The sequence below is a fragment of the Mycteria americana genome, chromosome 16 (genome assembly GCF_035582795.1).
Source record: "Mycteria americana isolate JAX WOST 10 ecotype Jacksonville Zoo and Gardens chromosome 16, USCA_MyAme_1.0, whole genome shotgun sequence".
Taxonomy (NCBI): domain Eukaryota; kingdom Metazoa; phylum Chordata; class Aves; order Ciconiiformes; family Ciconiidae; genus Mycteria; species Mycteria americana.
Window position 1 is genome coordinate 6,430,483 of NC_134380.1, and position 27,920 is coordinate 6,458,402.

Sequence of the window (27,920 nt, forward strand, 5' to 3'; positions counted from 1 at the left end):
TCAGCTCACCAGCAAGAAGCTAGCTGTGCATCAGGGCTTGCATTGAGCACCCTCAGATCTATCCCATTCCCAGCCACCAGTGACAACCTTTTCCTCAAGCTTTGCCAGTTACCTGCAGGTCAATCTTCCCATGTTAGATACTGGTTTACATCTGTCACGTCATAGCTTCAAAATATCTTTATGTGATTATTTTATTGCAATCTCCTAACATGCAGGTACTTTTCAGTTCAGTAGGATAGCTGTAGCAATAAAAATAAATTAAGCATTTTTTGTACAAGCCAGGACACACTCCTCTACTGTAATACAAGTTCCATTTGAATACACTTTCTCCATGGCATGGAGCTATCATTTAAGTATGACAGCTGCATGGACATGACTGACTTCCCTGTAGCAGAGGGAAACATATGTATATAATTATGTTGGTAAGAAATTAATTAACAACAAACTTTCTTACCATTGCAGCTCAATCTGTGCCCCAAAATATGTGTTAATTGTATATTAACACTGATCTGCTTTGCAATTAAGATGCTTTCTACAAGCTCCTGCTTCACAAATCCTGCTACAGGGCCTCTTGCATATCAATACAGAGAAAAAGCTGGCCTATGGAAAACACCAGCAGCCAGTGCAGTCATTTCATAGCCTCAGCTTTTCTTGTGATACACAAATCTCTAGCAAGCATCAGTCTTTGCTCATGTTAATTAATTCAAAAAAGAAAAGAACAGTCCCACACTGCATAGCTTGAAGGCAATTGCTTGCAGCTGTTCAGCTGCTCTGCATTGGAACAGGCTATGAAAAAGCAATGGTGTGGAAAGGGTGTCTTGTGGTTTGTTTAGCCAGTGCATGCATCGCTTCAAGGAAGAGTACTTGGGGACTGAATGGCAGGTCACAAGGGGTGAGATTATGGTCCAGTCCATCAACAAACACTGTGCTGGCAGTCTTAGAAAGCAGCTGTCTGAGGTCATGGATGTCTTTTGGAAGAGTCCTCACCAGAAAGACAGGGCAGGGAGCACTGAACAAGCTCAAAGGAAAACAGTGCCATTTTGCTTGGTCATTCTCCTCCTCTTAGGCTTTACTGGTGCAACTCTGTTTTATCCAGGATGACAACAATTGTGTGATACATTTCTTTAGCCTGTCAAAACACAAATCAGTATCAGTCATTCTCTGCCCCAGAAATGGCTGTTCCTTATAATTAAATATTCCCATAAATCACTTTCCATAATTCAATATCAGGTAGGTGCTGGGACAAAGCTGCACTTTGTGGCCTGGGAAATGCAGTGCCTCCATCCACCTCTGGGACAGAAGAGAGCAGTAGTACTGTCTCCTAGCAGAGGCTCAGCTGGGCAGTGGAGGGCAATTTCTGAATTGCCAGGAGGAAGCTGTAGGTCCAGGCTGATCTCACCTGTGACAGTTCAAGCCACATAGTCTTGGGGCTGGCAGCCGAGCCATAGTTCAGTTCTATGCCAGGAAGCCCACCATCAGAGAGAGGCTGCAGGGTTCTCATCTTCTGCAGCTCTTTCAATGGAATGACGCAGGAGATTGCCTGTGTAAGGAGAAAAGCCACAAAACACTCTCTGGTGCAGTCCTTACAAATAAAACCATCTGATTCTCACCCAGAGGATTCACCTCAAGAGCCTATTGAAACCTAAGACAAGGACTGGGGTACAGGGCAGTGTGTACAGAATACAGGGCAGGCTCCTGCTGCCAGCAAGTCCCTACAACTCCTGCAAGATTGGGACAAACAGGAATGTGACCTACACTTAGTTTTACTGTGAACCATGCTTGTTAGCATGATTACTGGACTTACAAAAGAGCACATGGCAGTACTAACTGTTCTACCACTCTTGTCACTTGCTTTGGGCTAGGGCTGTTGTCAGAGTAGCTATGACGGAGGTAAATACAGTCTCTTCCTGCACAAGTTATTCTAAAAGTCAAAGTTAGTATCTGACAGACATCAGGGCTCTGGACTCTAGGGAGGAATTGTCTAGCATACCTGGGTGGTGCCATCCACCACAATGATCTCTTCTTTATTCACACCAAAGAAACAGGGCACAGGCATTGTGTTATCGCTGACTCTCTCTACAAAGTAGGTGTTGTAGCCAAAGAAAGGCAATTTCATCATGTGCTCTGTAAGAAAGCAAAAGGTGGCTTTCAGGCAGCAGCTTCCAGCCAGCAATCTACTGCACCAACCTAAGGTGGTCAAAAGCTGCAAGTGTTCCCAAGCTTTTCTACATTAAAAAGTAAGATTGACAACTTCTCCCTCCCCCCCAGGCTGCTGATACTCAGTTCTCAGCAGCCTGAATGGATGTCCCATTCTTTTCTGACCAGAAAACAGACGTGCAGCCAGAATATCAATTAAAATGCAACTTGTACAGAACTCTGAAAGTCTACTGCAGACTTCTGCAAAAGAACTGGGACCTCCACCATAATCACCGTACTTGGGACCAAGTGCCAGTCTGCAGGGAGAGGCTGTCAGGGAGTCATATGTCATGGCCCATTCCAGGCTCCAAGGATCCTTGCCAACCTCATGAACTGCCCTAAAAGCGCATTCAGATCGGCTTCCATCGTGCTCAGGATAGATGACTCAAGCAGATCTGCATGTTTCCTCACCTATGAACTGGATTTTTGCATCCACTGGCTGGAGGGGCTGCCTGGTTCTCAGCAGCATGCCAACATGGTTCTGCAGAGCCTGGGGACTGATGGAGGACTGCAGGGCCTTTGGCGTGTACTCCTTCAGCTCTTCCCTGTGCCAACAAGCAGATACTAATTCACTCCCTGCCCAGCTAAAATCGAAAGATCAACCAGGGGGATTAAGAGGAAGGAGGGGATGTGGCAACAATTTCCAGTTGCACGGCTGGGGGCAAGGGTGGAGGGAGAGGGGAAGAGCACAACAGGTTGTATCTGAATTGGATAACGTGGAAGGAAACGTCAGAGATAGTGAGACCACCATTTTCCACACAGAAGGCGGCTGTGCATCGCTGACTAGTGCACTGAGAGAAATCCCTCCTTTCTGGAGACAACAGGAGCTCTTCAAGCAAGGACTGTAGCATGGCAGTAGAGCCACAGGGTGTTTCTTTCATAGGCAGTCTCAGCTGAAAAACACCTTACCTAACTCTGTCTTACTCCTGTGCCTCCAAAGCACTACACAGAGCAGAGTTCCCTATGCCCAGCAGGGTTATGCCGTTACCCCGTGCTGCTGGTGGTGTGAGGGGATCTGATGGAGACATTACCTTCGCTCTCAGTGCATAGGGATACAAGAAGGAAGGACTGTGAAAATACAGCTCAGGGCTGCTGGACAGAAGCTTTCCAGTACCCAGGGACATTTTCATTCCCATTAGGCATATCACTCCAGACTTCAAGTGCCCAGGGTTGAAAACTCTGGCACTTGTGTGAAAGAACAAAGGAGCATTCATCCCAACTATAAGCTCATGCACTTCCTTCTTGGTATTACAAACACATGGCAGTCAAAAGAAATGTCCATGGCACCCTCATGACCCTCAGCTCAGGAGGAGTCACAAAAGGAAATGTCGATCAGAGACAGTCAGCATTAATAGTGTGAACAGGAAGTAAGCTTTCTTGATTACAGGCAGGAGTCAGTCACTAAGTAGTGACATTAATTAGTAGCTTATGTTCTCCAGAACTGTCCATTCCTGAGTTATCCAGAGAGTACTTTCAGGCACCTACCCCTAACCCCTGTGGTGCTGACAGCCTTTAGAGATAGAGACCCACCCCTGAGAAAACATACCTGGAGGGAGCAGAGTTCTGCTGCTCTGTTGTGGCCCAGTGCTGGAGCATTGCCAAAATGGCCGCCTCCATTTCCATTTCTTTACTATGGCTCAACAGTATCCTCCCATTCAGGTAATCCCACAGCATCTGAGAGACAGCACAGCAAAGAGGCCTTTGTTAAACCTTCCAGAAGGTACAGGCAGGTCTGGGCTGCGCCAGGCTACAGAGACCCACATCTTGCCTTGCTGATAACACATCCAGCTTGGGTTGATAACACAAAAGCAAAGGGTTTCTGGGCTCAGGAAGAGCATGCAGAATTGCACGAACCATGTCTGGAACAGTAGAGTTCCTAGGCTAGGGCTACAGGTGCACTGCCTTCCTTGCATCCATAGCTTCAGTTATTAGTTATTCCCAGAAACAGCACACGAAGCCAATCAGCCAAAGCCCTCCTGCTTCTTCAGCTCCCTTGGGACATTCCCATTGCCCTGTACACTAACTCTGCCCCTGCTAGGGAGGCTCCTGGTGCACATTGCCCTTGTTGCTTACCTGTCCATAGTGAACATCCGTATAAATTTTGTTCTCAAAGTGCAGAGGTGTCCTCCAGATGAGCCTGCGTAAAGTCACAGTGACCAACTTGTCCTCCAGCAGGTAGTCATGAAGATACTCCTCTGATCTTATCGGCCTCACCATTTTATCTACATGTTTATGCAGAGAGAGGGTCATCACTCTTGGCGCTGAGGCAGTGGGCTGAGCTCCATGGCCTGGGACAGGAGCCTTCCTGCACACCTCTATTCCACCCTGCCCTTACGACTCCCAGCATCAGCCATTCCAAACGGACACGGACCCACAGAGAGACACACACCCCTCTTTCAGGAACAAGCAACACCGCCCCTGAGAAAGCACAATCCTTAACCCTAGTACAAAGGGAAACTACTGAAGAGGAACCTCCCCAGAGCCAGCAAGGGTGGGAACTATTCAAAACAGTATCCATGGTACTCCCTGTTGGAGAAACTGCTTTAAGAAAGGATCTTGATGCTAGTCTCTACTTGCCAAGATTGTCGCTGTCACTCCTGATGGCAAAAAGAACAAATTCCTGCATCTCTTCCTGTTCGCCTGCCCCCATCTGCTCACAGATCTCCTGCAAGACCTCCTTGGCCACCTGAAGCGAGGAAAGAAGTAAGTACTGTGGCCAGGCAAGCCCAAAGCAGCCCCAGAACAGTTAGACATACTGGGCTTGTTAGCAGGCAGCAGCATGGCTCTGGCCATTGCACAAAGAAGCAAGCTGGATGAGGCATCCCAGCGTTGCACAGGCCCTGCAGAGATACACTGCTACAGGGATTCCTAGGAAGTGAATGGGAAACTGTCACAGCACTATGGGAAGCACAGGCCAAGCCCAAGGTTTTGACAGATAAGGGTGTTCCCTGGTGTGGCTCAGAGTCCAGATCAATGAAGAAATTCAAAGCAGAAAACTCACAGTAAATGTCTTAATTCTGGTGAGGTATTCCACGCCTCCAGGCATCAGTATCACTAGCCGGCGGGCACCACGCCCGTTCTGCAAAGGACGGTCTTTAGGCAGCAAGACATGCAGGATCCCATCAGCCCCACAATTCTTCCTCCCTCTTCCTTCCTCCTCTTCTCCGTGTTCCACTACTGGCCCATAGTACCTGCCTCTTCCCTGCCCACATCCCTGCCTACTCCATGGGATTGCACTTCCAATAGCTGTACAGACACATGCCTCATTTCGCTCTTGGAACACTAACCACCCCTGCAACACTGCACATGGAACCTCCTGGCAAGCCTCTGCCCTCCCTCTCTTCCCAGCATCCCCACTTCTCTGCCCCTCAATACCAGCAATGCTTCTATCTCCACAGGGAAAGGAAGGTGGCGACGGCCCCCGTACATGACATTTTTCCGTAGGTTGCTCTGACAGATCCTGGCTATATCTGCAGGAAAAGGAAAAAGCCACATGTGCTGAGCCAAACAAAGGACTTAGCGTTGTCTCCTACAGTGTTGGGTCATCCTGGCTGTATTGAATTTAACCCAGGGCCGCTGCTAGGAGAGGAAAGAGACTTGACCTCATCTCCCACTCTGCCAGGACACATCCAAATCATGAGGGTCCAGCCCCAGACAGTGTCCAGGGCAGCAGAAGTACAGAGGAATGACAGGATGGGAGAACTAGAACCCTCTTCTCTGGCAGGATTCCGGCCCAAATACCTCACAGCTGATGACTCTGGAAGACCACAGCCTCCCTTTCCCCCAGGGTCTAGCTGTCAAACTGGGCCTAAGCCACAGGGCTAAGCTAAGCCTCAGAGACACAATTCCACCTTGCCTGGGTGAACATGCAATGGGGAATGACCTCTGCAAACAGAAAGACTAGAGATACAAAGCAGACCCTTGCCTGCAGGCTCAGCTCCCTCAGTACTTTCTCCTGTCTAACAAGATAAGGGAGATTTTCCCATTGGACCATGTCCCACCTGGATCCTGTCTTCTTTCCTTGACCACTGAGCCTTAGTTACAAGGGGGCAGCTGTTTATTTTACAGGACACAGAAACAGCCATACCATGGTGGGTGCTGGATGGATCACTGCTGGCTAGCTGAAGAAACTTGGTGGCGTAGGGCATCAGAACGTTAGAAGGGAGGAAGTACCCAGTTAGCAGGTTTAGGAGCAACCAACCATGCAGCATGCTCTCCCTGTGGGACAGAAAGAACTGTGGGTATCTTGGAATAAGACAATTTCTGCTCCAAGCAGCTCGAAGTGAGCCTCTGCCCTTCTGAACACCTATGGCAGGTGGCAGAAAATAAGGTGGTGGCCCTTGGTCAGAGGCTTCTTATGCTGAGGAAGGGATTGATTCAGTTATTCTAACAGCAAACAAAGAAAGGAAACAGTCAAGGCCACTCTGATGCCACTGCTGCCGTATTGCAGGGCAGTGTGGGGTCAAGCCAGTGCTGTTTTACCAGTTCCCTAGGGCTGTGAAGAGGAAATCAGGCTCTGAGCAGCACCACTACCGGGAGCTACCAGGAATGTTTACCAGTGCCCAGATATATCAGCAGCCAGAGATACAAGGACAAACATCCATTGAAGTGAAAAAGCCAAATCCAATGACTGGCTAAAATTTCCTGAGTGCTCAGCAAAAGCTCCAGCAACTGAGCTGCTGGGGACAGTACATCATTAGGGGGCAGCCTCTCCCCTGACCCTTGCTGTCTATGCAGCAAGGCAGACGGTTCCCCTGCAGCTGTGCATGCACAGGGGCTGACAGTGCTGGTACTCACTGGTTAGGGTTGTGGGTGACCTGTTTGATGACCTGGCAGTAGACCTCATCATGCAAACTCTCCTTCTCCTTGCACAGCTGCATTCAGAGAGAAGACAACATCAGAGAGGGGACGAGAGCATCAGAGAGGCCCCAGGTCAACTGTGTACCCTTCCTCTCCGAGCTCCAGAGCTCCACCAATGTGGCTTAAAGCTTGGGCTTTGCAGCCTCTGGTCTCTAGTGCTATTTAGGCCCAAAGAAGGAGAGGCAGGTTGTGCTCTCATCCAGACAGTGATGTCCAGGGAAACCATTTACATGCAACCACTCCCCTCTATGTTTTTTTAATCAGCCTCTCTGTTTCAGCTCCTTTTCTTACATAGGAGGTTGCATTACGGCTCTCCCTGCTCTCTCCCTTCCTAGCAAGGTCTTGGGCCTTCATTCCCATTGATGCTTCAGCAGCTTGCCCAGGAGAAGGTCACAAACCTGAAGGATTTCGTAGATGCATTCAACCTCATTCTGGTTCTTGAGTTTTGATTGATCTCCCATGAATCGCATCAGAGCTGCAAAGTAAAGGCTAGCATTTAGGTCTAAGCAGAAGTGATCCTGCCGTGGGGCAGGCAGCAGTCCTGAAAGCTTTTCTGCTCCACAGGCTATTACTAGGCTTGCATTGGATGGTATGTATTGGTTGGGGCATCAGCCCAGGCAGTGCGTGTTCTTGGATACTTTGCACTCAAAGCAAACTGCATTTTGCTGGACACTTTCAGCAAGGACACAGGTGGTTATTAACTGCAGAAGTCCCTTAGGAGAGGCCCTCCTCTCAGAGTTTTCATTCCTCGCTCTGTGCCCCATGATGCCTTTGTGTGGCCACCAAGGCTGTCCCACTCACTCCCACTCCAGCCTCTGCAGTGTTGTGTCCTAGGGAGGTACTTACTCTTGAAGTTCTTTGTAGCAAGCTCATTCAGCTCACTGTCAGAGTACCGGAGCAAAGACTCCTGGATTGGGACCTGCAGGGCCAGAATACAAGGGTAAGCTGGGGAAGCAGATCGCACAGAGCTGTGCTGCAGGCTTCACAAAAGACACAAGCTCCTATCTTGCAGGCCGCACTGAAGAGTAGAGGGCACCTACGGTTCTCCAGAGAGTGCAGTCAAAGATCTGCCCTCTGTGCTTTTGCCATGTGGGGACAAAGCTAGAGGCAATGCTGGAGCTGGGGTTCTGGCTGTAACCATGAGGAGAGACTGGGCTCACCTTGGTGTGCTGGACCAGGTCGGCTGCACTCTTCTTTTCAGCAGACATCCCCTTCAGTCCCTGCCTAGAAAGAGGAGAGAGAACATACAATCTAAGAAATATCTCCAGAAGTGGCTTGGTGTGGGTCAGGCTACACAGGTCCCGTGTATGCCTTTTCAGGAAGGACCACATCCTACTCACATGGACTGAGCCTCTCGGAAGTAGGCTGTGGCGAAGTCCATCATGGTATAATGATCGCCAGCAGGGACTAACATGATGCTGTTGGGTTCTGATGTCAGGCTGGGAACAGAACTCTGCAGGGACAGGCACCAAACCCACCCTGAAAAGTCAGCTGAGGAACTGCAGTGTGTATTCTCCTCACCTGCCAGACCTGGGAGGGCCTCATCTGTGTGTGGTGCCTCCCCCTCCCACTATGATAGTATTTGAGTGTCTCCATCTGTAAGGATTACGCAATCATCTTCTTCCCTCTAGCCTTGGAGATCAGTCACTACCAGGGCCATGGACCCACCCACAGAACCCGGCCATGTCCCCTAGCAGTTCCCCAAGGACAACTCACCTCCCTGCTGGTGTTTCTGCTCTCCAAGGAAGCTTTCATGCTCTTCCGCAGCCCTCCACGTCTGTCCATGCTGGTGCTGAGGTAATCAGGTGCTGCAGCCAATTGCACCAGGCTGGTGGGGAAAATACCACAGCGGCCACCAGTGGAACCGAACTGCCAGCCTGCAGAAATGGGGGAGAAAGAGTCAGGAACCATGGCAGCTACCAAGAGAAACGAGCAGTGAGGCATCCTACTGGCAAAGGAGAGCACCAGACTGGCCAGGCTTTCCTGCGTCCTAAGATAACATCCCCCCTAACTATTGCAGCTGGAACAAGGTAGGTTGCAGTCAGAGAATAGCAGAGCTGAAGGCTGACTATGCCAGCCCTTAACAGCCTGCTTTCCTCTGGTTTACTTGACAGCAGCATGTAGAGCTTCTGGGCACCATGGATCCAGCAGGCCCTTGAACCCAGTCCCCACCTTTCCTGCCAATCTCAACAAACTCCCTCACCTGGCTCCACGCCTTGCATGGGCAGTAACTCGATGAGGTCACCCTTCTTGAAGCTAAGAAGGCTCTTATCATCTGTGATGTAGCTGCGCAGAGCAACGACGTAGTTGGTATCCTGGGGAAAAAACAATGGAGAGGTCAAATCTCGTCCCCAGGATGTGAGGGACTCAGACCATGTCATCCCATGGACCCTCTCACGTCCATGTGGGAAACCACCTTCATTCCCTACTGCACTACAGCCACTCCCTCACCTGCCTCAGCTCCTGGATGAAGAGTTCCACCATGGCCTTGATGCACGGAGCCTTTGGAGAGTGCAGGAAGAGCTGCTCTGTCTTCAGAGAGAACTCCAGGGCATTGCTGCCCTTCAGTTCCACTGACAGCACATCTGCAAAGCTGAGAACAGAGCCAGCATGCTCAGGCTCCTTCTGCCAGAGCTAGGCATGCAAGTCATGGGGATGTGAGCTCATTCCAAGGACTGAGAATGGAGATAGGCCTCAGCATGCTCCAGAGGGTGGCCTTTCACCAGCACTGTATTACAACAGTAATAGCACCATAGGCTGCTGATGGCTTTCACCATACCACTCCGAGGACCTCCCTTCTGATGACATGCATGGAGCTGACTCATACTTAGCACTCACTTATTGTGACCAAACCACAAAGTAGGAAGGAAAGGAAAAACTCAAACTCATCACTACTGGCCCATGACAATCCTAGAGAGCACAGCACAGAATCACAGAATCATATAGGTTGGAAAAGACCTTTAAGATCATCGAGTCCAACCGTAAACCTAACACTACCAAGACCACCACTATACCATGTCCCTAAGCACCTCATCCAAACATCCTTTAAATACCTCCAGCACAACCAGACAATTTTCAGCTCACCTGTTTAGTCTGCCTCCTACACTCTGAAAGCATCCAGCAAGTGACAGATTATCATCCTGCAGCAACCAGTGCCCTTTTGCTCACCTGTAGCTGCGAAGAATCTTCAGGTGCTCAGGATTATAGCCAGCTGCTTTCACCACCTTCAGCAGCCGCATGCCCCAGTGAGAAACACCCAGGATCTGGACACCACTTCCATTTTCACCCTGTAAAGGAAGTGCAGCAGAGAGCTTCAAAGGTTCCATCCCACCTGGATAGGATGCAGCAGGGGAAGAAGATGCTACCCTATATACCATGAAGGAGGCCCTGGGCTGACAGAAGTGTCAAACCCAGCAAGGTACAGAAGGTGCAGAAGAATGAGTGATGTGTGGCCAGGCAGGGAGACAGAAAGAGATCCCAGGTGAACTACAGCCACACAGCTAAAGCAAGCCCAGGGTCTGGTGAGAAGATTAAGACTCACATGAACTGGGAAAAGGCGGGAGAAATAGTTAGCCCAGTTATCCCGAGCAGCCAGTACAATCCTCTTCTTTATCCCATCCTCCTGAATGGACTGGACATCATTGCCAACCCGGAATTCCACTAGCAGGGGTACAAAGCAGATACTTTCTCAGTAAGACAAAGATGGCCACGTCTTCCTCTGCCCAGGGATTCATTCCCACCAGTCCTCCTCAGTGATTACAGTGCAGCAAACAACATGCAGAGGCGAAGGGATACCATGTTACTTGCACACACCAGTCTACTACTAGTTTCTCTCCCCCTCTCCATGAAGCTCCTGTCAAAGAAGACAGTTGGATTTTGAGACAACTCAAAATCCCATCCTTGGGCCTCAGTTTCCTCTCCCCACAATAAACATATCAGAACTAATTTTTTCTGGCTCAGAGAAATTTCAGGGCCATTTTCTGGCCATTGGAATAAACAAACATTCCTACGCTGCACTACACAGCAGACATAAATGTGCTTTCTTGCTGCAGTGACAAACATTTCTCCTCTGCCCTAAGTCCTGCCTGAAAGGGCTTGAGGCCAGTTTCTCGTTTCAAACCAAAAGCTGGGATGGGCACAGGGAGGAAGGGATGATGGGGCTGTTGATTACTCAGCAGGTCTTTCATTTTGCGCTTCTCCTCCCTGGAGATCCGAAGGCAGGAATCGGAGAATGTATCACGCATGATCTGCAGAGGAAGGAAACAGAGAGGCTTCCATTGAAAAGGCCACACGTGAGTGTGTTGGAGCATCTGAGGCTGTTAAACAGACTGAGTTTCAGAGAGGGGTGTGCAGGGGTTTGACTGGATGGACGTGGAGAAGAGACTAACACTGCTAGGGATGCAGAAGTGAAGGCAACTTATGCAATGTAATTATGGAGTGTTTTGCCCCCAAACAGAGAGACAACAGGCATTGAGTCATTCACTAGTACATACCTGTTCGCATAGCAAGTTCAGACAATAAGGGTGACTGAAATTTTCTTTGGGGTAAAACACCTGCAAGAGGAGGATAAAAACAACAGTATTGTTACAGATGTTTACAGATGTTGCAGAAATAGCTCCCCAGGGATGTTTTGTAATCCATATGCCTTACTGCCAGAGAGGAGTGAGTCCATCTCTAAGAACAAGCAGGGAAGAGACACTGTGAATGTAAACAGAAGGACCAGGAGCGAAGGACCAAAAGTAAAGTGGTGAGACCATGGGATGAACCCTGTCTGTTCAGTTCAGTGCACTCTCCAATACTTGATTTTAAACACATTTGTCCTATTTTAACAGGAAAGCACCAGGTAACAACAAATTTACTTTATTTGTAGATTTCTCAGTGCTTTACAGAGGAAGGAAAAGACGGGTAGGGAAACTGAGACACCAGAGTCAGTAACACAGAGTAGGACCCAGATCCCCTATAAGATGATCCCCTGCCTCTGACTCATGTGTCATGTGACCTCCTCCCAGAACTGTCTTTGTGCTTTTATATCACACTGGGTGCCTATGACAAAAAATTAATTTAAGCAAATGTGGGACCAGTTCCCTCCTCCCATAGCCAGCCCTCAGCTAATGAACTGTACCTCTTTGCGCAGAAAGATTTTCCAGGCAGGGTTGACATAGGAAAAGCTGACACTGGCAGTGAGCTTGTACAGCTGGGTCTTGATACCATCATCTTCTGCTACTGTTATAGTAGAGCCTGTGTGAGGAGAAAGAGCAGTGCAGGTGGGCTTTGCTGACTACAGGGTCACCTTCCCACCTGCCAAAGACCTACCAAGAGAAAGGGGACAGTGCCACATGCCTGACTGAAGATTACTGTCAAGAAGGTCAGTAATCAGCTAATATGAATGCATGCACAAAACAGTCATCATGTGAGTATCAGCATTTCTGATAGCATTTATACTTGCTGTAGTAGCCACAAAGTTCTGTGCTCATAATAGAAACACTCCAGAGATAGGAAGCACACAGCGTCCCAGGCAAAATACTCCTGTGCTTAAGGCTGAAGATACAGTTTCACTTTATGTCATTAAAAAAAGGCTGCTGAAGGTTTCAAAAGGACATAAAAGTTCTCCCCTGAGCTTGTAGACTGCAAGGTTCTGGTACAAGACACCCAGTACTTGCACTGGATTTTCTCTCTGCAGGAGACCTATTAAAGACAGGCTCAGTCTGAAGACAACCATTCAAAGGCATTGCTTTACAAGGTAGGAATATTTCCATTTAAGCACTCCCAACTTTCAAAACTTCAGAGTTCACAGACAATCAAGAAATGCAGTAGATCCCACAGTTCAGCTGTTTCTATATTCCTATTCAAAACCATATAAGGATTTTTCAGGCTAATCCAGTTACTTCGATTTACTTTCACAGGACTTCCTAAAGATCCATTTTTTAAAAGAGAGGGGGAGTGAAACAGGGACATTCTTTTATATCAGGGAAACTGATGCAGGATGGAGTCCTGCAGTAATGTGCTTGACTGACTGTTCCTTTCATGTTATAAAATATGATGCTGATGAGAGTTTTAAACAGCTTGAAATACATTGGTACATGTATCCAAAATAGCAGCAAAGTATAAAATGAATTATGGCTCCAGGCTCCCACTGCAATTCAGAGGCAAAACCTAGGACTGAATAACACTTCCAAACTCCTGCTGAGAAACATTAGCTATGCCACATCCAGACACTCCTTATGTGGCCAGTGTCCAGGGTCGCCCAGGATCTCATTCTCTGAGAAACATTCCGTCATTCCTCAGTCTGTCTCTAAGGACTCTCCAGAGGCTCTAGAAGGTAAAACACTTGGCTTCCCATTCCTCCCTGGTCTAAAGTCCATCTGTTGAATTGCAGCTTTGATACAGTAATTATGCTTCAGGTAGGTCATAAAACATATTGTGGACTAGACCTTGATAAAGCTGTAGCCCAAAGGTCCGTTCTGGTTTTAGCTCAATTTTTCAGAAAAACCCAGCCCCTCCTTCATCATTTGTGCCTGACATCCTGCACTGCGAAGAAGGGGAAGAGTTAGAGCTGGGAAGTGCTATGCTGAGTGCTGGGCCAGACTGGAACTACGGTGATAGTCTCTTGATTTCACACAGCCCACTCAGTCTTTGGCCAGCTGGCGGATGACAGAACGTGCTGTGGCCCAGATTCTCCTGGGCCACTGGGCTGATTCTGACCCCGACCCCATCCCCATCCCCTACCCTCCAGCCCTGCTACCAAATCCCACTTGGGTGAAATCAATACTCACCCTTCCCTGTGGATTCCTGCCAGCCTTCGTTCCCAGGCAGGAGAGGCGAAGGCAATGGTGGGGGAAGAGGGGGAGCAGGAGGGGCCTGGGAACCTGGTGGGGTACTGTCCTGGCTGAAGATGGACAGGAGAGGCAACTGCTTCTCCTTGATAGAGCTGGAAGCTGAGCCTGGCTTGGGCTTGAGAGGTGGAGGTGTTCTCTTCTCTTGTGGCAGGGGGGATGGCTGCAAGACAGCAAAACCATTTGACCCAGTCATTTCTCTGCATTATTGTGCTCTGTCCTGACGCTGCTGTTATAAATCATCCCTGGGGCAGCAGTCCAACCCTAGAAGCAAGATCTGTGTGAACAGGGATACCAGGACCTTTAAATCAGCACATCTACAAACAGATGAAGATCAAGCAAACCCAGGTGCAGAGAACCAAGTATTTGAGACTGAAGCCTCCAGTTGGGAAGGGAAAAAAAGACATTAATGGGCCAAGACCTTGGTGTGAAATGTGGGGAACATGAGTTGCTTGCTTCCAGATCAGCCTTAAACATACCACAATAGGACTTTCTGCTCCAGAGCCTTTTCTCCAGGACCTCAAGTGACTTTATAGACTGAAACCCGGTCTAGGATGGGCAGGACCATGGTATGAGCTCACAGCTATCTAGTAACCCAACAAGAAATCACCTGGCTGCTACTGCACTACCGAGTAGCTCCCAAGCTGTTGGAGATCAGATACACAGGCCCTCTCTGCTGAGCTCTTAGGTGACTGGAGAGCAAAGAACTCACTGATTTGGGAGATGGGGGGTTCATCATTCCCAGCTTGGCCAGAGCCTCATTTTTGGGGTCGTTCTTCTTCATAAATGGCTTGGGCACTCTCCTGCAAGGAAATGGGGAACACAGTTACAGGGGCTGCAGAGGGGTTGTGGCCACAATGGAACCATGTGGCAGTGCTGGGATATAGTCCCACTCATCTCCCTCCTGCCCATCTGGGTGGATCCCACTCTCTCACCTGACAGGCTCGATAGGCTGGGGCTCGGGGGCTGGTCTGCTCTGGTACATTTTGATGATGTTGCGGATCTCTCGGCTGGGTGCAGGCCGTGACTCGGGGCCTGAAGGCTTCACTACAGGTGGCTCCTTCTTCACTTTTGGTGTCTGCTTTTTTGGCTTTGGTTCAGGAGGCGGCAAAGGAGGAGCAGGAGCTATTGGGGATGACAGCTTTAACCAACAGACCAGCAAAGACACAGGAGAAGTCCCTTTATCTCATTTGAAGCTCCCTCTCTTTCACCCTTAGGCTGACTGGCTATGGCCTTCCACTGCCTTGCTTTGGGATCCCACTTCCCAAAGCTCAGGCCTTTGTCTCTCGCTCCTCTCCTGTCAAGATGTAGACTCCCAGAAGAGCCAGATCCTTTCCTCCTCTGGCTATATATCCTGGCCTGATGCTCCTGGAAAGTTCTTGCTTGTCAGCCTGCCTGGGTTGCCACTGCACAGCACCTTACCTGCCTCTGTTTTAGGGATGGGCTTCTCTTCTTTCCTCTTCTCCTGCTCCTCTTCCTTCTCATCCTCCTGCTTTTGCTCGGGATTTGCTGGAGGGGTCCACGTTTTGGAAGGAGGCCTGACTTTCTTCACTCGGATCTGTTGCTCTCCTGCATAGAAAGGGGGACCTGAGCTAGTTAAACTCACAGTCAAAACCTAGCACTAATGGCATAGTTCCCAGCCTTGCATCACCCAGCAGAAGCCTGTGCTTTCTAGAGGCAAAGGAAGGTGTGGCAGTCACAAGTCCAAAAATTTCTAGAAAACTGGCAACACAACATCTCACAATCTGAATTGTAGCCAGCTGAGCAGGCACCCACAACTCCTGCTACACAAAGCACCAGCAGCTCCTGCAGGGATTAGCTGGGTTCCAGACAGGGAGACAGGAATACCTTGTTATGCCAGGAAGGCTGCAGAACAAGGTGTTAAGATAAGTGAAATTCCCAAAGTGGTAGATGCTCACCCATCTTCTGAAAATATTCTCTCTTCTGCTGGAAAGTTTCCCGAAGATACTCATCATCTTCACTGTTGGAGAACTCATCTTCCGTGTAGTCATAAACCTGCAAGCAGTTCACAACATGGTTAGTTAGCACTAATCTCCAGCAGATGCCTCCATAGTGCCCTTAAGTTCAGAGGCGATCTCACCAAGTTCTGATCTAGAACTTCTCCCCATCTGGGAGTATACCAGGAGATCAGTCTTTGACCCAAGGAATCATCAACCAAGTCCAGAGAAGAAGGAGTATGTTAGAGGCCCAAGACAGCTTGCTGGAAGATAAAGAACTCAGAGTGATGAATTTTCCTATGGAAAAATTCAGATCAGCTGGGAATTAATTGGCCAACACTGCAGCCAAACCTCCACAGAGCTAATGCCACCAAGGTTTGATCCTGTGTCTTAAAGACTCAGCAAGCAGAGTTTGAAAGGCCTCAGTATCATAGGTAAGCATAGCTCTCTGCTCTCCTGTCTGCCAAACCACTACCACACTGGAAGGGAAGCAGGGCAAACACAGATCATGAAATTCAAAGCAAATTCACCACCACTGTTTGTTTCTCATACCGGTTCTTCTGCCTTAGCTGGTGGTTCTGGAGCCTTTGGTGGTGGTGCAGCATTCTGGCTGCTGGGAGGCTTCTTGGGTTTTGGAGAAGTGGCTGGGACTGGGGCTGGAGCCGAGGCTTGGGCTTGTGGTTGACTTGAGACTCTTGGCCTTGAGTTCTCAAGAGACTGTTGCCACCGCTGCTGTTGCTGCTGCTGTTGCTGGGAAATGCTCATGGCTTGAAGGGTCATCTGCTGGGCCTGGAGGAAGGAATTGCAATGTCCATGAGCTCTAGGCTACACAAAACCACCAGCCATCAGGCAGGCTGTCCCATTCTTTCACTGGTAATCACAGAACATCTACATAGTCCACTGCAAATTTCCCAGTGTTATGGACAAGGCAAGCCCAAGGAGTCTGCTCCTGCCTGGCCAAGTATGCAGAGCTCCTAACAACACCCCAAAGACTCAGCTACCAGTGAGATAGCCTGGGACCTCCATGCCCTCCACAAGGCTTTGTACAGAAAGCAGAATACTGCAGATCTGCATCTGTAGCAAATTCCAGCTTAAAAACACATGGGAATTACAGCTGAGGCTTCTTGGGGCCTGCTCTTGTCCCTGCTACTCACTCACCTATGGTGCCTCAGTGTCCCCATGTACACAAAGTGGCAAAAAGGGGGTTCCCAGTTTTGCAGTCTTAAATAATCCCAACTTTATATACCTGACCCCCCAGCACATAAAAACAGTGTTACAGAGCAGGCCTAATGCAGGAGGGGAGCATGGCTAACCTCTTCACAGCACATACACAACTGCAATGTTCTTCCCAAGTTGCTGAGCCCCTCCCAGCCAGTCCCTTCCACTCACCATAAGCATGGCTTGCTGGTTGATAAAGGCTTGCTGTTGTGCTGCTAACTGATTGGGATCTACAGCTGGAACCACAGGCTGGGGCATAACCATGGCTGTGGAAGACACACATGTCTGCAAACACCCACAGGCAATCATTCCCCACAGTGCCTGAGCATCAGCCCAGAGCTGAGTGTTCACTGTGCACCCCACCTGACATTCAAATGGACAGGCTCCATTACGACACCCACCCTTCTATCCTCTTCCCCTGTAGAGTTGCTGAAACACTGTGTTATTACCTGGCATAGGTGCAATCCCGCCAGCTGCTGGCATCATAGGCATGGCTGCTGGCATCCCCATCATCGAAGGCATGGGCTGGTAACCTGGTGCTTGAGTCATTCCAGAGAAGCCTAGAGGCAAAGGTCCACACTCACAGTGCTTTTGGGGAATCCCAGATCAGAAAGCCCTGATCAGTCCCCACAGAACACATCACATAGGCTGGGTACCTCTGGTTCTCTCCACATGCACCAACCGTAGGGACATGTGAATGGTTTATCTCTTCACACACAGCAGGACACAGCAAAACTCAGGCAGAAAAAGGTAACCTAAGAGAAATGTGTGGCCTGCCAGCCTTTACAACAGAAGGATCTAGACCCTGCCTCTGCAGTGTAGCTTAGGACACCACCACTCTTCATGACTAAGCATATAAACAACTCCTGCCTATGTATGATTACAGAGAAGGGTTTCTCTTGAGGTTGGGCAAAGATCTCTGGGACTGCCAGATCCATATTGATCTCTTTGCAGCAGGTAGCAAGGGTGAATGAACAACGAGCCCTGGCCTGGGTGGCATTGTGTATCATGTGAAGGAACTGTGGGGAGAAAGGAATTCCTCTGCTCGCAGCAGTCAAGTCCCACATGAGGCCACAAAACAGAAATCCCACTGAGGGGAAAGCCAGCAGAGCAAGGGGCATGGAGATCAGTCTCAGCTAGGAGTGAGTTAGCACACAGCACGTGTCTACGGAATCATGTTGTCCTTGCCAGTGAGAATGGCCCATGGAGAGGTCTTCACATCCTTCACTGATGTAAAGAGCCACATGAGTAAAAAACTAGCCTCAGGCCAGTGATCTGTAATAGGGCTTGTCATACCCCAGAGCCTCTACAATACCTAAAAATAGTCCCAGTCTCAGTAATGAGCTGAACAGGACATTCCTCACCTTTCTGAAACAGCTGGGTGTGTTCCTAGACATGCAGATTTCTCAGTGCCATTTATATATTGGTGTTTGACTCCACCCTACTGAAAATACCTGAGTCTTAGCTCCACAGAAATGAGCAAAAGTAAAGAAACCAAACACACAAACCAGAACCTCTACAGGGTTCAGACTTACTAACCCAAGGAATAGCTAGAGATGATGGGAAAGTCTGTAAGGAGGCAATAAGAAAGATTAAAACCCTTCCCTGAGAACGGCAGGAACTATTCTGTGAAAGCACAAGGTGAATAGAAGGTGAATACAGGACTTAGGAGTATTGGCCTAGGGAAGAGGTGGCCTGGGTCAGAAGCAAGCTACCTGTTGCCTTGACCCCAAGACCAACTTGAGAGAGAAATTAAAAGCAGAACAAAGGTGGTACCCTTAGCTAGCACCTTCCCCAAAGCATCTGTCTCCCAGCACCTGGGAGTAAGGAGTGCAACTTCTGATGACCTATGCTGAAGACCAATGCTCTTCATGAATCAGTTGAGTCCATGCAATAATTAGCATTTAAGGAACACCCTGACTTCTTCTCACTGAAGCTTACGTAGCCCCACAGGTGTTCCCCGCTGTCCCCCATCCCCTTACAGACCTGTAGAAGGAAAGATTCCTCTCTGTGTGGGTCCAATCTTCCCACCTCCTTTCATGCGTCCAGTCAGACTCTCCCTGTTCTCCATATCCTGCATCAAGAAAAAACAGTTATCTGAGCTCAGAGAGATAGACTTCACAGAGGGGGAGCCATCGAAGGCACATCTGAGCTGAGCAGAGGCAGAGTGAATAGGCAGAGGCATGCTTGAGGGAGTCACTGGGACAAGAGAGCTGCAGAGAGAAAGTAAGAGGGAACACCAGGGGACTTACTGGTAGTCTGGAGCCCTGATGCAGCACAGTGCTGAAGAGATCATCCACATAGTGATCCAAGCCTACAGGGGTCCTCAGGTCATCTCTGAATCTTGGACCTAAGAGCAGAGAGAAGTCTGGTGACAAGGCAGGTAAGGAACATTCCCCTGTCTCCAGTCCCTATTAGACAGTCATGTTTTGGAGTGGAGCCCTTCCTTGCTCTACATCAAGAAGAGTCACCTGTCTCCTCCTCTGCTCTGATTCCCTGGCTGAGGCCTGTCTGGCCCTTCCCAGTGCCATCCACAGTCCTGGGCAAGAGCTTACCTGGATGGAGATCGTTGAATTCTGGAGGCAGGCTAGGTGGTGGGAAGGTAGGGGCCCGGATGCCTGGAGCAGGAGGGATCCTGTTGAAGAGGAAAATGAGATGAGGACAGCACAGAGTGCTGAGAGAAAGACGAGCCACAGGGTGACAGGGCCACAAGTAGTGGGGCAGGAGGATTAGGTGACTTACAAATCCAGGTCAGAGTTCTGGAGGAAGCTTCTCTCCCTTTCAGAAGTGATGGGGTACTCAGCTGAGGACTGACAGGTGCTGCTGAGGTTGCTGGCCTCCTCAATCTCTCCAATGAGGTCCAGCACAAAGTCACAGCCCAGCAGGTCCTGCCATGTGTTGCCAGTAAACATGGAGATAGACCACCCTCGAGACTTCTTATCACAGCCCCTGGTAACAGGGAAAGGAAGGAGAGAAACGGTGGCCAGGTAGGCAGGGGAAAGGGAGAGAAAGGAAAACATTGCATTCAGTTTCTTCTTGCCTTGTCTATCCTGGCTTAAGTCCTTAAAATTTAGGGTGTGAATCAACTATTAAGTGCCCAGGGTCAGGAAAAAAATGGAATCGCTCAAGATTTGTCCTTTTTTTTTTTTTTCATCTTTTCTCTGAAGCTGCTCTGTCAGATCACACCAGTGATTCCTCTGTTCCTAACGAGGCCCACAGTTTATGCACACAGATGGAACGGTGAAGGAGAGAGCACAAGCCAGAGTGGGTAAGGAATGGCTATTCCACATCTGACCATATAAATTCTAGCCTGCAGCCCCCACCAGTCTGAACCTTAGAACTAGTGGCAGCCTCTTTAACACCCCCAGATCTTCTCCCATCCTCTGGCAGTACCTTGCACTCAGGAGCCAGCCTGCATACTGCTCCCCAGTCATCCAGGACTCCACCTCAGCTGAGAACTTCTCCTCTAGCACAGAAAAGAAAGTCAGTACACAGAGCCTCCCTGGCAGGACCCAAAACAACACCTAAGCTCTGCAGGACACAGGCAGAGCCCAGCTGGAAAGCCTTACACACTCCTGGGGGGGGGGGGGGGGCACAGGAGGACTGAAAGCACATGGAGGGCTCCACATGAACACATTCACATCCAAAATAACTGTTTGATGGCACAGGTTGGCATTTCCAACCTGAAAGCTGAAAACCCTTGCAGTGCCCTGGTTCGCTTCAGCCACCACTCCACTCACCAAGGAGCCAGAACAGGGTTGTTCTGCATTCAATTCACAGAGCTTCTAAGCACTCAAGAGGCAGCATAAGCCAATATTTGAGAAGGGAGAAAGGCAGAAAGTCCCTGTAACAAAGGCAGCAGTTGCTGCTGTCTGGGCTATGCAATAATGGATAACAGGAAAACTAGACCCATAGAGATGCACAACCAGAACAGCCCTCTGTTGAGATGGGCCCAAACTCAGAAGAATCTCATCCCTCAGCCTGAGTAGCAGGTCTGAGCTCATCAGGCTCAGACTTTGGGAGTTTTGGGTCTAGGTTCAGGTGCTTGTATCCCCCATGGTTGTACCAGCCAAAAGGAATCAGTGTTCTGATCCCTCTTTACTAAGCTGAGGGAAGTATTTTCTGAATGCTGATTTCTGCACTGGAAAAGTCCTTAGGGACTAGAAGATAGCAGAAGGCAGAAGCACGAGTTACCATTAAATGTATAAACATCCAGAACCATCTTCCCTCTCCTCTGGTTTGCGGTCCACTCCAGCTGAGTGGGAGGGTAGGCCCGAGAGAACGTAGAGTCTGTCTCTGTGTGCTTTGCTGCTGTCAAGATCTTGCGCTGGCAAACAGCATTGTAGCCCTCCATGCCATGATCTGACACAAATCTAGGAAAAGGCAACTGCCTTTAGCACACTGCTCATCTCTCTTAACCTTAATGGAAGCGTAGCTAGGTCTTTTCTCCTCCTTACTTCAGCAACGGCTTCTCCAGTGCTGGTGAAGGGGCAAAGCAGCTCAGCAAAGTCGCCATCAGGACCCAAGCTCGCTGGCTGTGCTCCATGTCTGGGTTCTTCCATGTCTGGGCAACCACCTGACTGAAGATTTCATTGCGCAGAGCCGCGTTATTCAAACCTCTCCCAGCAATGTAGTTGCCCAGAAGTACCTCCTGCCAGCCGTGGAGATTCTTGTCACCAATGAACCGCAAAATCTAAAAGCATCCAGGGGGGAAAAAGAGAGAGCTCTAGCTGTAACCCTCTGTCCCAAACCGTGTTGTGAGGTGACAACCTGGATTGTAGACACCAGAGTGTTCGTGAGCCTAAGAAGAGTAGCCAGCACTGAGATCGGGATCTGTTCTCAGGTTTTGTGCACCACCTAAGTTCTGGGGAATTTAGGAGGCAGTATTCATAAAGATTGCACCCTGACTAAAAGTTGGGATAACTTCAGTCTCTTCTTAGTTATGCCTCTGACTCAGAATTTGTTCTTGGGCAAAATACTTCCCCCTTCTTTGGGCAGAGCTCAGATACACAAGCAAGTTACCGTAGGCTATTTGTTACTGTGTCTGAGCCTACAGGCTGCCTAGCTGTAAAAATATGTAAAAGAAATTGATGCTTAGCTGATTTTTGTGAACAGCTCAGAGAGCCAGACATGAGAAAACACTAACAACTGAATGTTAAAATGACCTTGGTGTAGTTAATATTATACCAAGTAGTATGAGATGTGGTATCTCAATCAACTCACTTAAGCAATGATTCAGCTTCTTGGCTATGCATATCAATATCTTAGATGGTTTTGTAATTTGTATTTCTCACCCTTAGGTACAGAATAATTTCTTTCAGCCTCTACACTTCAATATGTCATTAGATTAAAATTTTTCTAAAATGTGCCACGGACAGCTTTGGAAAGAACATTTATGAGTGATGGCCTATTTTTTTTCTCAAAGAACAACACTTCTTAAAATGGTTAATGGTAGTAAGCGTGTCAGAGATTCACTGAGAAAAACAGGACGTGGTGGTTGTTTAGTTCTCATGGAATTCTTTGTAGTAAAGCCCTATGTATTACAGCCTTTGCCAAAGAAATAGCTTTTTTTTTTAATTAGCAATGGAGAAAAAATATCTTCAATCTTCAGGAAAAATAACAGTAGTCTGCTTAAACACAATCCTATTGACAAGATTTTATTGAAGCTTATGCTATTCTATAATTGGGATCGTTAGGACAAAACAAGAGACTGGTTTTAGGTATAACTTTCCTAACGGGCTTATTTTAATTACATGTAATTCTCAAAAGGATTACCAGATTTACTTAGAAATTATCTGAAGTTTCATTTTCTTTTCAGAGAGTCAATATTACCATTTTTAAGAAAAAATGTATGTTTCACATCCGGAGATGAAATAACACCACCACCCTCACACAAACCCTACAGAATTAGGGTGTGGTTCCAGGTGTAGTTTTCTTGATGACAAAGTCCCTGCCTTTTTCCAGCCTTTATACAACAGTTCACTGTCCCCTGTTGTGTACTGATGCGACTGTATGCCTGAGATGCAATCAATATGTTTACTATAAACCACACCATGGAAAAGATCTGGGTTAAATTAAACTTTATGACTGACAGATAAGAAAAAGTGCTTGAGAAGACAGATCTCCCTTACACTGTCATTGCTACTGAATCTGGAATATTGGGAAACTAAGGCCTAGCAGTCTAATTCCCGTATGTCCTGCCAAATTCTGAGGCTACATCACCAGGCAATTCACTTCAATTCCATTGGTCTATGCCTGGTCTGTGCCTCACCAAGAACACAGCAACCCTAAGAGGCTGCATGTGATCTCTGCCAGACCACTCCAGTGCCTAGAAGGAGCAATTTATTCTGCTCTCCTAACTCACCAAGTATTGTAAGAACAGTAGCCACCACCAGCATCTTATTGTATAATGGCATCAAAACATCTATGCCGACCTGTTCTTCAACAAGGCCCTGGTCAAGAAAGATGTCTCTTACCAGTTTGTTGATCTCAAGTGCACTCTCCTGGTGTTCAGGGTCCAGATGGGTTAAAGGGTGCTGCAGAGGCTGACCAGGGGCAGGGAAATCTGTCTTCTACAATGAAACAAAAGGACAGAAACATAGCGTTTGTTCCTGGTGTTACTAGAACTAGTGTGTCTCCCCAGTGGGGAAGCAATGAAGAGATATAAAAAGAGTTCCCACCTGGAAGTGTGACTTAATGAAGGAGGAGAAAGGATAGCTGTTGATGGTGGGTGGGAGGGAAAGGTCATCTTTGACCTTGACTTCTGGAGGCAATGCCTCAGTTATCTGGTTGGCCTGTGCTTGGTACTGACCTGCAAGAGAAAGAGGTCTTGTGTTGTAGCAGTTGGAAAGGCAGCCAGAACACATCCAACTCACAGTGCAACGCATGGCTAACATGCATCTAACCTTGCCTGAGCACCTGTACCAGTGCCCTGACTCCAGGGACACCCAGTCCACCCCTGCTGCCCTAAACCCCCAAGCAGGCAAATCTTCACTTCCCTGAGGAACTGAGACCACAAGGCCTAACTTCAGGAGAGAGCTTTTACAGCTCTGATCTTTCAGACTCTTATCCCTGGGTAACACCCAGAGGGCAGTCAGCACCTGGAGTTTTAATTCTGTTACGCAGAGTTTACAAGGCAGGAATCACTGAGCCTGTGCAGAGATACTGCTGACAACTGTTCAGTCAACAAGTAAATGAGAGGTCTTCATGATGAGGCACGGGATGAGGGATTTATCATGGATAATAGAGGAGAAAACATCTTCCTAAATGAAGAGATTTCTTAATGGAGCACAGCTTCTGTGCATTCCTCTATCTCCAAACCAGTGTGTCCCCTGATGCTCTCCTCCTCCTCCCTGTTTACATCCCATCAACTTTCAATTTCAGCAGTTTCAGTGCAGTTTGTGCCCTGAGCCCTCTAGGTAACATTGCTCACTAGACCAGCTGATAGTCCCTAGAGGGGTATGCCATGAAGTATGGGGTATCTGGGAATCCAGCACAGTCTGCTCCAATTCACAAGACTCTTCTGCGTGATTGTATCTTTTACCGTATTATACAGAAGGTCAAAGATGCAGCTGTCATTTTATTAGATGCTATACCAACATAAAGAGGCAAGTCCTGCCTCAACCTATTCCAACTTAAATATATACATTGTACAAAGAGTTATAGCAGAAACAAAAGTGCAAATAACAATGCTCAAGATCAGGTCAACAACTTGGGAAATTATTTCAGTTAGTGGTATTTTGGTGATTTGAAAACAAAACAAAACAAAAAACTTTCCATCCCAAGCAAAATAGTTCCCTAATTGTTACATTGTTACATCCTCAAGTTGTTACATTGTTTCTACCTGCTTCTATTTTAAAAGAAGTAATTACTTTTGAACAAGTAATTTTTAATGAAAACCCAAAAATATTTCTTTGAAAGTGCCAAAATTGTAGTTTTGACTTCTTCACCTTCAATTTCCTTAAAGATTTTTGAATAAAAAAAAGTTGGGTTTAAGTTCTCACACCCCAGATACCCAGCTCTACAAGAGACCTGGCTTCATTAAACACTTTGCTGTCACATAGCTTTGACCAAAAAGTTTTGCACCACTGTCATCAGTTCTATCAGCACAGTTCAAAAGAGCTGAAAAGGTAACAAAGATACTGAATTTTAATCTGGTGTTCTGCCCACTGGCCCAAGTTGCTTTTCCGCCTTGTCGTGTTGGGAAACAATATGCATGACACCATTTGCCTTTATTGTATTTACACTGCAATGATAATAAATCAAATACAACCCAGGTGACAGACAGCAGGTAAAACAAGTATGTACTTAAACTCCTAGCAAACGAGGAAAGAAACAGTAAAGTAAAACAGCGCAGGAAAGGGAGGGAAGGAGGGAGGATTTCTCACCTTCAGCTAACTGCAGGAGGGCAGCAAGCTCTGCAGGGATCTCCAGCAGTTCCACGTCCTGTGGAGAGAGTAAGTCAGTCACTGGGGTACCAGAAGTGAAACAACGCATAAACCCTGAGCTGTTCTGTTGAGACTGAGTAAAGCTGCCTTTGAAAAGCTCGCCAGAACAAGGATTGAGCACCTGAGCAAAACCAGTAACTTCTGCCTATGCAACATTCAGAAACATTACAAATAGGGAAGTATCATATTAACACAGGTATATGACATGGGTCAGCAAATGAGGGAAAGGTGAGTAATTTCTTGTCCGGGTTTCAGCTGGGATAGAATTAATTTTCTTCCTAGTAGCTGGTATAGTGCTGTGTTTTGGATTTAGTATGAGAATAATGTTGATAACACACTGATGTTTTAGTTGTTGCTAAGTAGTGCTTACACTAGTCAAGGACTTCTCAGCTTCCCATGCTCTGCAGAAGAAGCTGGGAGGGGGCACAGACAGGATAGTTGATCCAAACTGGCCAAAGGGCTATTATTCCATACCATACGGTGTCATGCTTAGTATATAAGCTCAGTATATGGGGGGAGTTGGCCGGGGGGCAGTGATCACTGCTCAGGGACTGGCTGGGCGTCGGTTGGCGGGTGGTGAGCGGTTGCATCACTTGGAGTTTTTTTGGTTTTCCCTGGGTTTTGTTCCTCTCTCTCTCATTATTTTCCTTTTAATTACAATTTAATATTATTATTGTTATTATTATTTTATTTCAATTATTAAACTGTTCCTATCTCAGCCCATGAGTTTTCTTACTTGTGCTTTTCAGATTCTCTCCCCCATCCCACCAGGAGAGGGGAGGGTGAGTGAGCAGCTGTGTGGTGCTTAGCTGCTGACTGGGGTTAAACCACGACATTCCTAAAAAAATCCACTGTCACAGGAGGAAGTGACAAGAAAGCTGACTTTCTTTGACTCATCTCTCATTACTAACAAGATTGGCATATTGTGCAGAAAAGATTGCGGTTGAAGAGTAAGGGCCATTTCCTCCTACTCCTTTTTCTGCCATTTTTGTTTTTCAGTATCCAAGAGTGCTACAGCATAAATAAAGAGACCTGATTCTGATCTTTGATGCACGCCACTATTTTGGAGGTTCCTGAGGAAGCTCAGATCTGTACCTGGATAATTCAGATGAGAATCTGGCCAACGAGCCTTGATTTTTCACTGTTTTGCACTTTGCATGATGCATGCGTTTGTGCAAGGTAGAAAGTAAACGGGCCAATGCAACACAGTGTTACAGCATCAATGTCTGCATATAACGTCAGTTCAGGGTATTTCAGACAGGACTACTCAGATTAAGACACTATGAAACCAAGTCAAAGGCACAAAGCCTGAGCTTTTGGGTTTTATTTTTTGGTTTTTTAAGATCTGCATAGTAAAGCCTCTACTCACCAGCATACTATTCTGACATCTCTCTCTACATAAACTCTCAGCAATCGTTAAAGAAAGATTCAAAGCTTTTTTGATCAGTTTGATTTTGCTCATAAGATACTTGACTTTACATCTAGCTTTTCAATGGCATATTCAGGAAGTGGACTGTGAAATTCTACAGTCCTGGATCCACACCTGAGGAAGCAGGTGATATTGCAAGAGCACCCAGTGCTAAGTATTCCTGTTGTTACTGACAAATCTCTGCAAAATTGTGGATGATGTCAGTTCAGATTTCCTTGCTACACACATCATAGCAAATGTATGCCCGGTCTAAACATACAAATAATGACATTAGTTAGCAGTGTTACTTATAGCAGTTGATACAGGTTAAACTATTATGAAGCCTTTAATACCTCCCTTCCTTTACAACATCTGCACAAATACATTTATGGAAGAACTGTCTCATTCCCACCCTTCACAACAGAACATGATTATCAAAAATAGTCTTCCTCCCAGCTCCAAAGAACAGGTCCAGTGCTGTGAACAAATACAGTACTCTGCCTCAGGACCACTTTGTGATGCCTGACTACGCCCAGAGATTGGGAAACACTGAACTAATGAGATAGTTATGTATTAGAAGGCTCTTTATACCAGGCTAAACTACATTCTTGCTGCTAGGTTTCCAGTATACATTGTGGGCTCTGTACACTCTCCAGACGTTTTGCTGTTCCCCAGCAAACTTGGGCTGAAGAGGCATAGAGGAGGGAGAACACTCTGAGAGCCTGGATCATTTTATCTCAGACTCTCCCAGACTGTTTGAGAACTTACCATTCCTTGGTTGGGACTGTTCTCTGTGTCACCACTGGCCAGGGACCTCCTTCTTCGTTTCCTTTCCTCTAACTCCTGCTGTTAGGAGATGAAAGGGGGATACGGGGTGGGAAAAGATGTATATGAGGTCACTTCCAGCTACTTCTGAGGGCAGACTCTGCGGATGGGCAGGAGCTGGTGTCCTGCTCCAGCAGACAAAATGACAGAACAGCTGCAGTGTCTTCTTGGGACT

The 27,920-nt window shown here is 47.6% G+C and overlaps 1 protein-coding gene across 1 annotated transcript; it reads right to left on the reverse strand.

Moving 5' to 3' along the window:
- Window positions 1-197: 197 nt before the first annotated feature.
- Window positions 198-27,755, reverse strand: MYO15B (myosin XVB). The gene is made up of 42 exons (XM_075518604.1): window positions 27,689-27,755; window positions 25,453-25,510; window positions 23,746-23,876; window positions 23,542-23,637; window positions 21,523-21,758; window positions 21,260-21,438; window positions 20,459-20,531; window positions 19,808-20,014; window positions 19,621-19,700; window positions 19,318-19,415; window positions 19,052-19,139; window positions 17,515-17,625; window positions 17,237-17,331; window positions 16,400-16,636; window positions 15,809-15,905; window positions 15,312-15,458; window positions 14,825-15,014; window positions 14,602-14,692; window positions 13,830-14,052; window positions 12,179-12,294; window positions 11,550-11,609; window positions 11,228-11,303; window positions 10,598-10,716; window positions 10,225-10,343; window positions 9,508-9,649; window positions 9,260-9,371; window positions 8,773-8,933; window positions 8,397-8,509; window positions 8,217-8,280; window positions 7,903-7,975; window positions 7,455-7,531; window positions 6,994-7,070; window positions 6,284-6,414; window positions 5,572-5,666; window positions 5,198-5,275; window positions 4,774-4,882; window positions 4,270-4,418; window positions 3,743-3,870; window positions 2,608-2,741; window positions 1,991-2,124; window positions 1,400-1,540; window positions 198-1,129 (listed from the first exon to the last, which is right to left on the reverse strand). The coding sequence occupies exons 1-42, from the start codon at window positions 27,689-27,691 to the stop codon at window positions 1,070-1,072; spliced, it is 4,908 nt and encodes a 1,635-aa protein (XP_075374719.1). The 5' UTR covers window positions 27,692-27,755; the 3' UTR covers window positions 198-1,069.
- Between the last annotated feature and the right edge of the window lie 165 nt (window positions 27,756-27,920).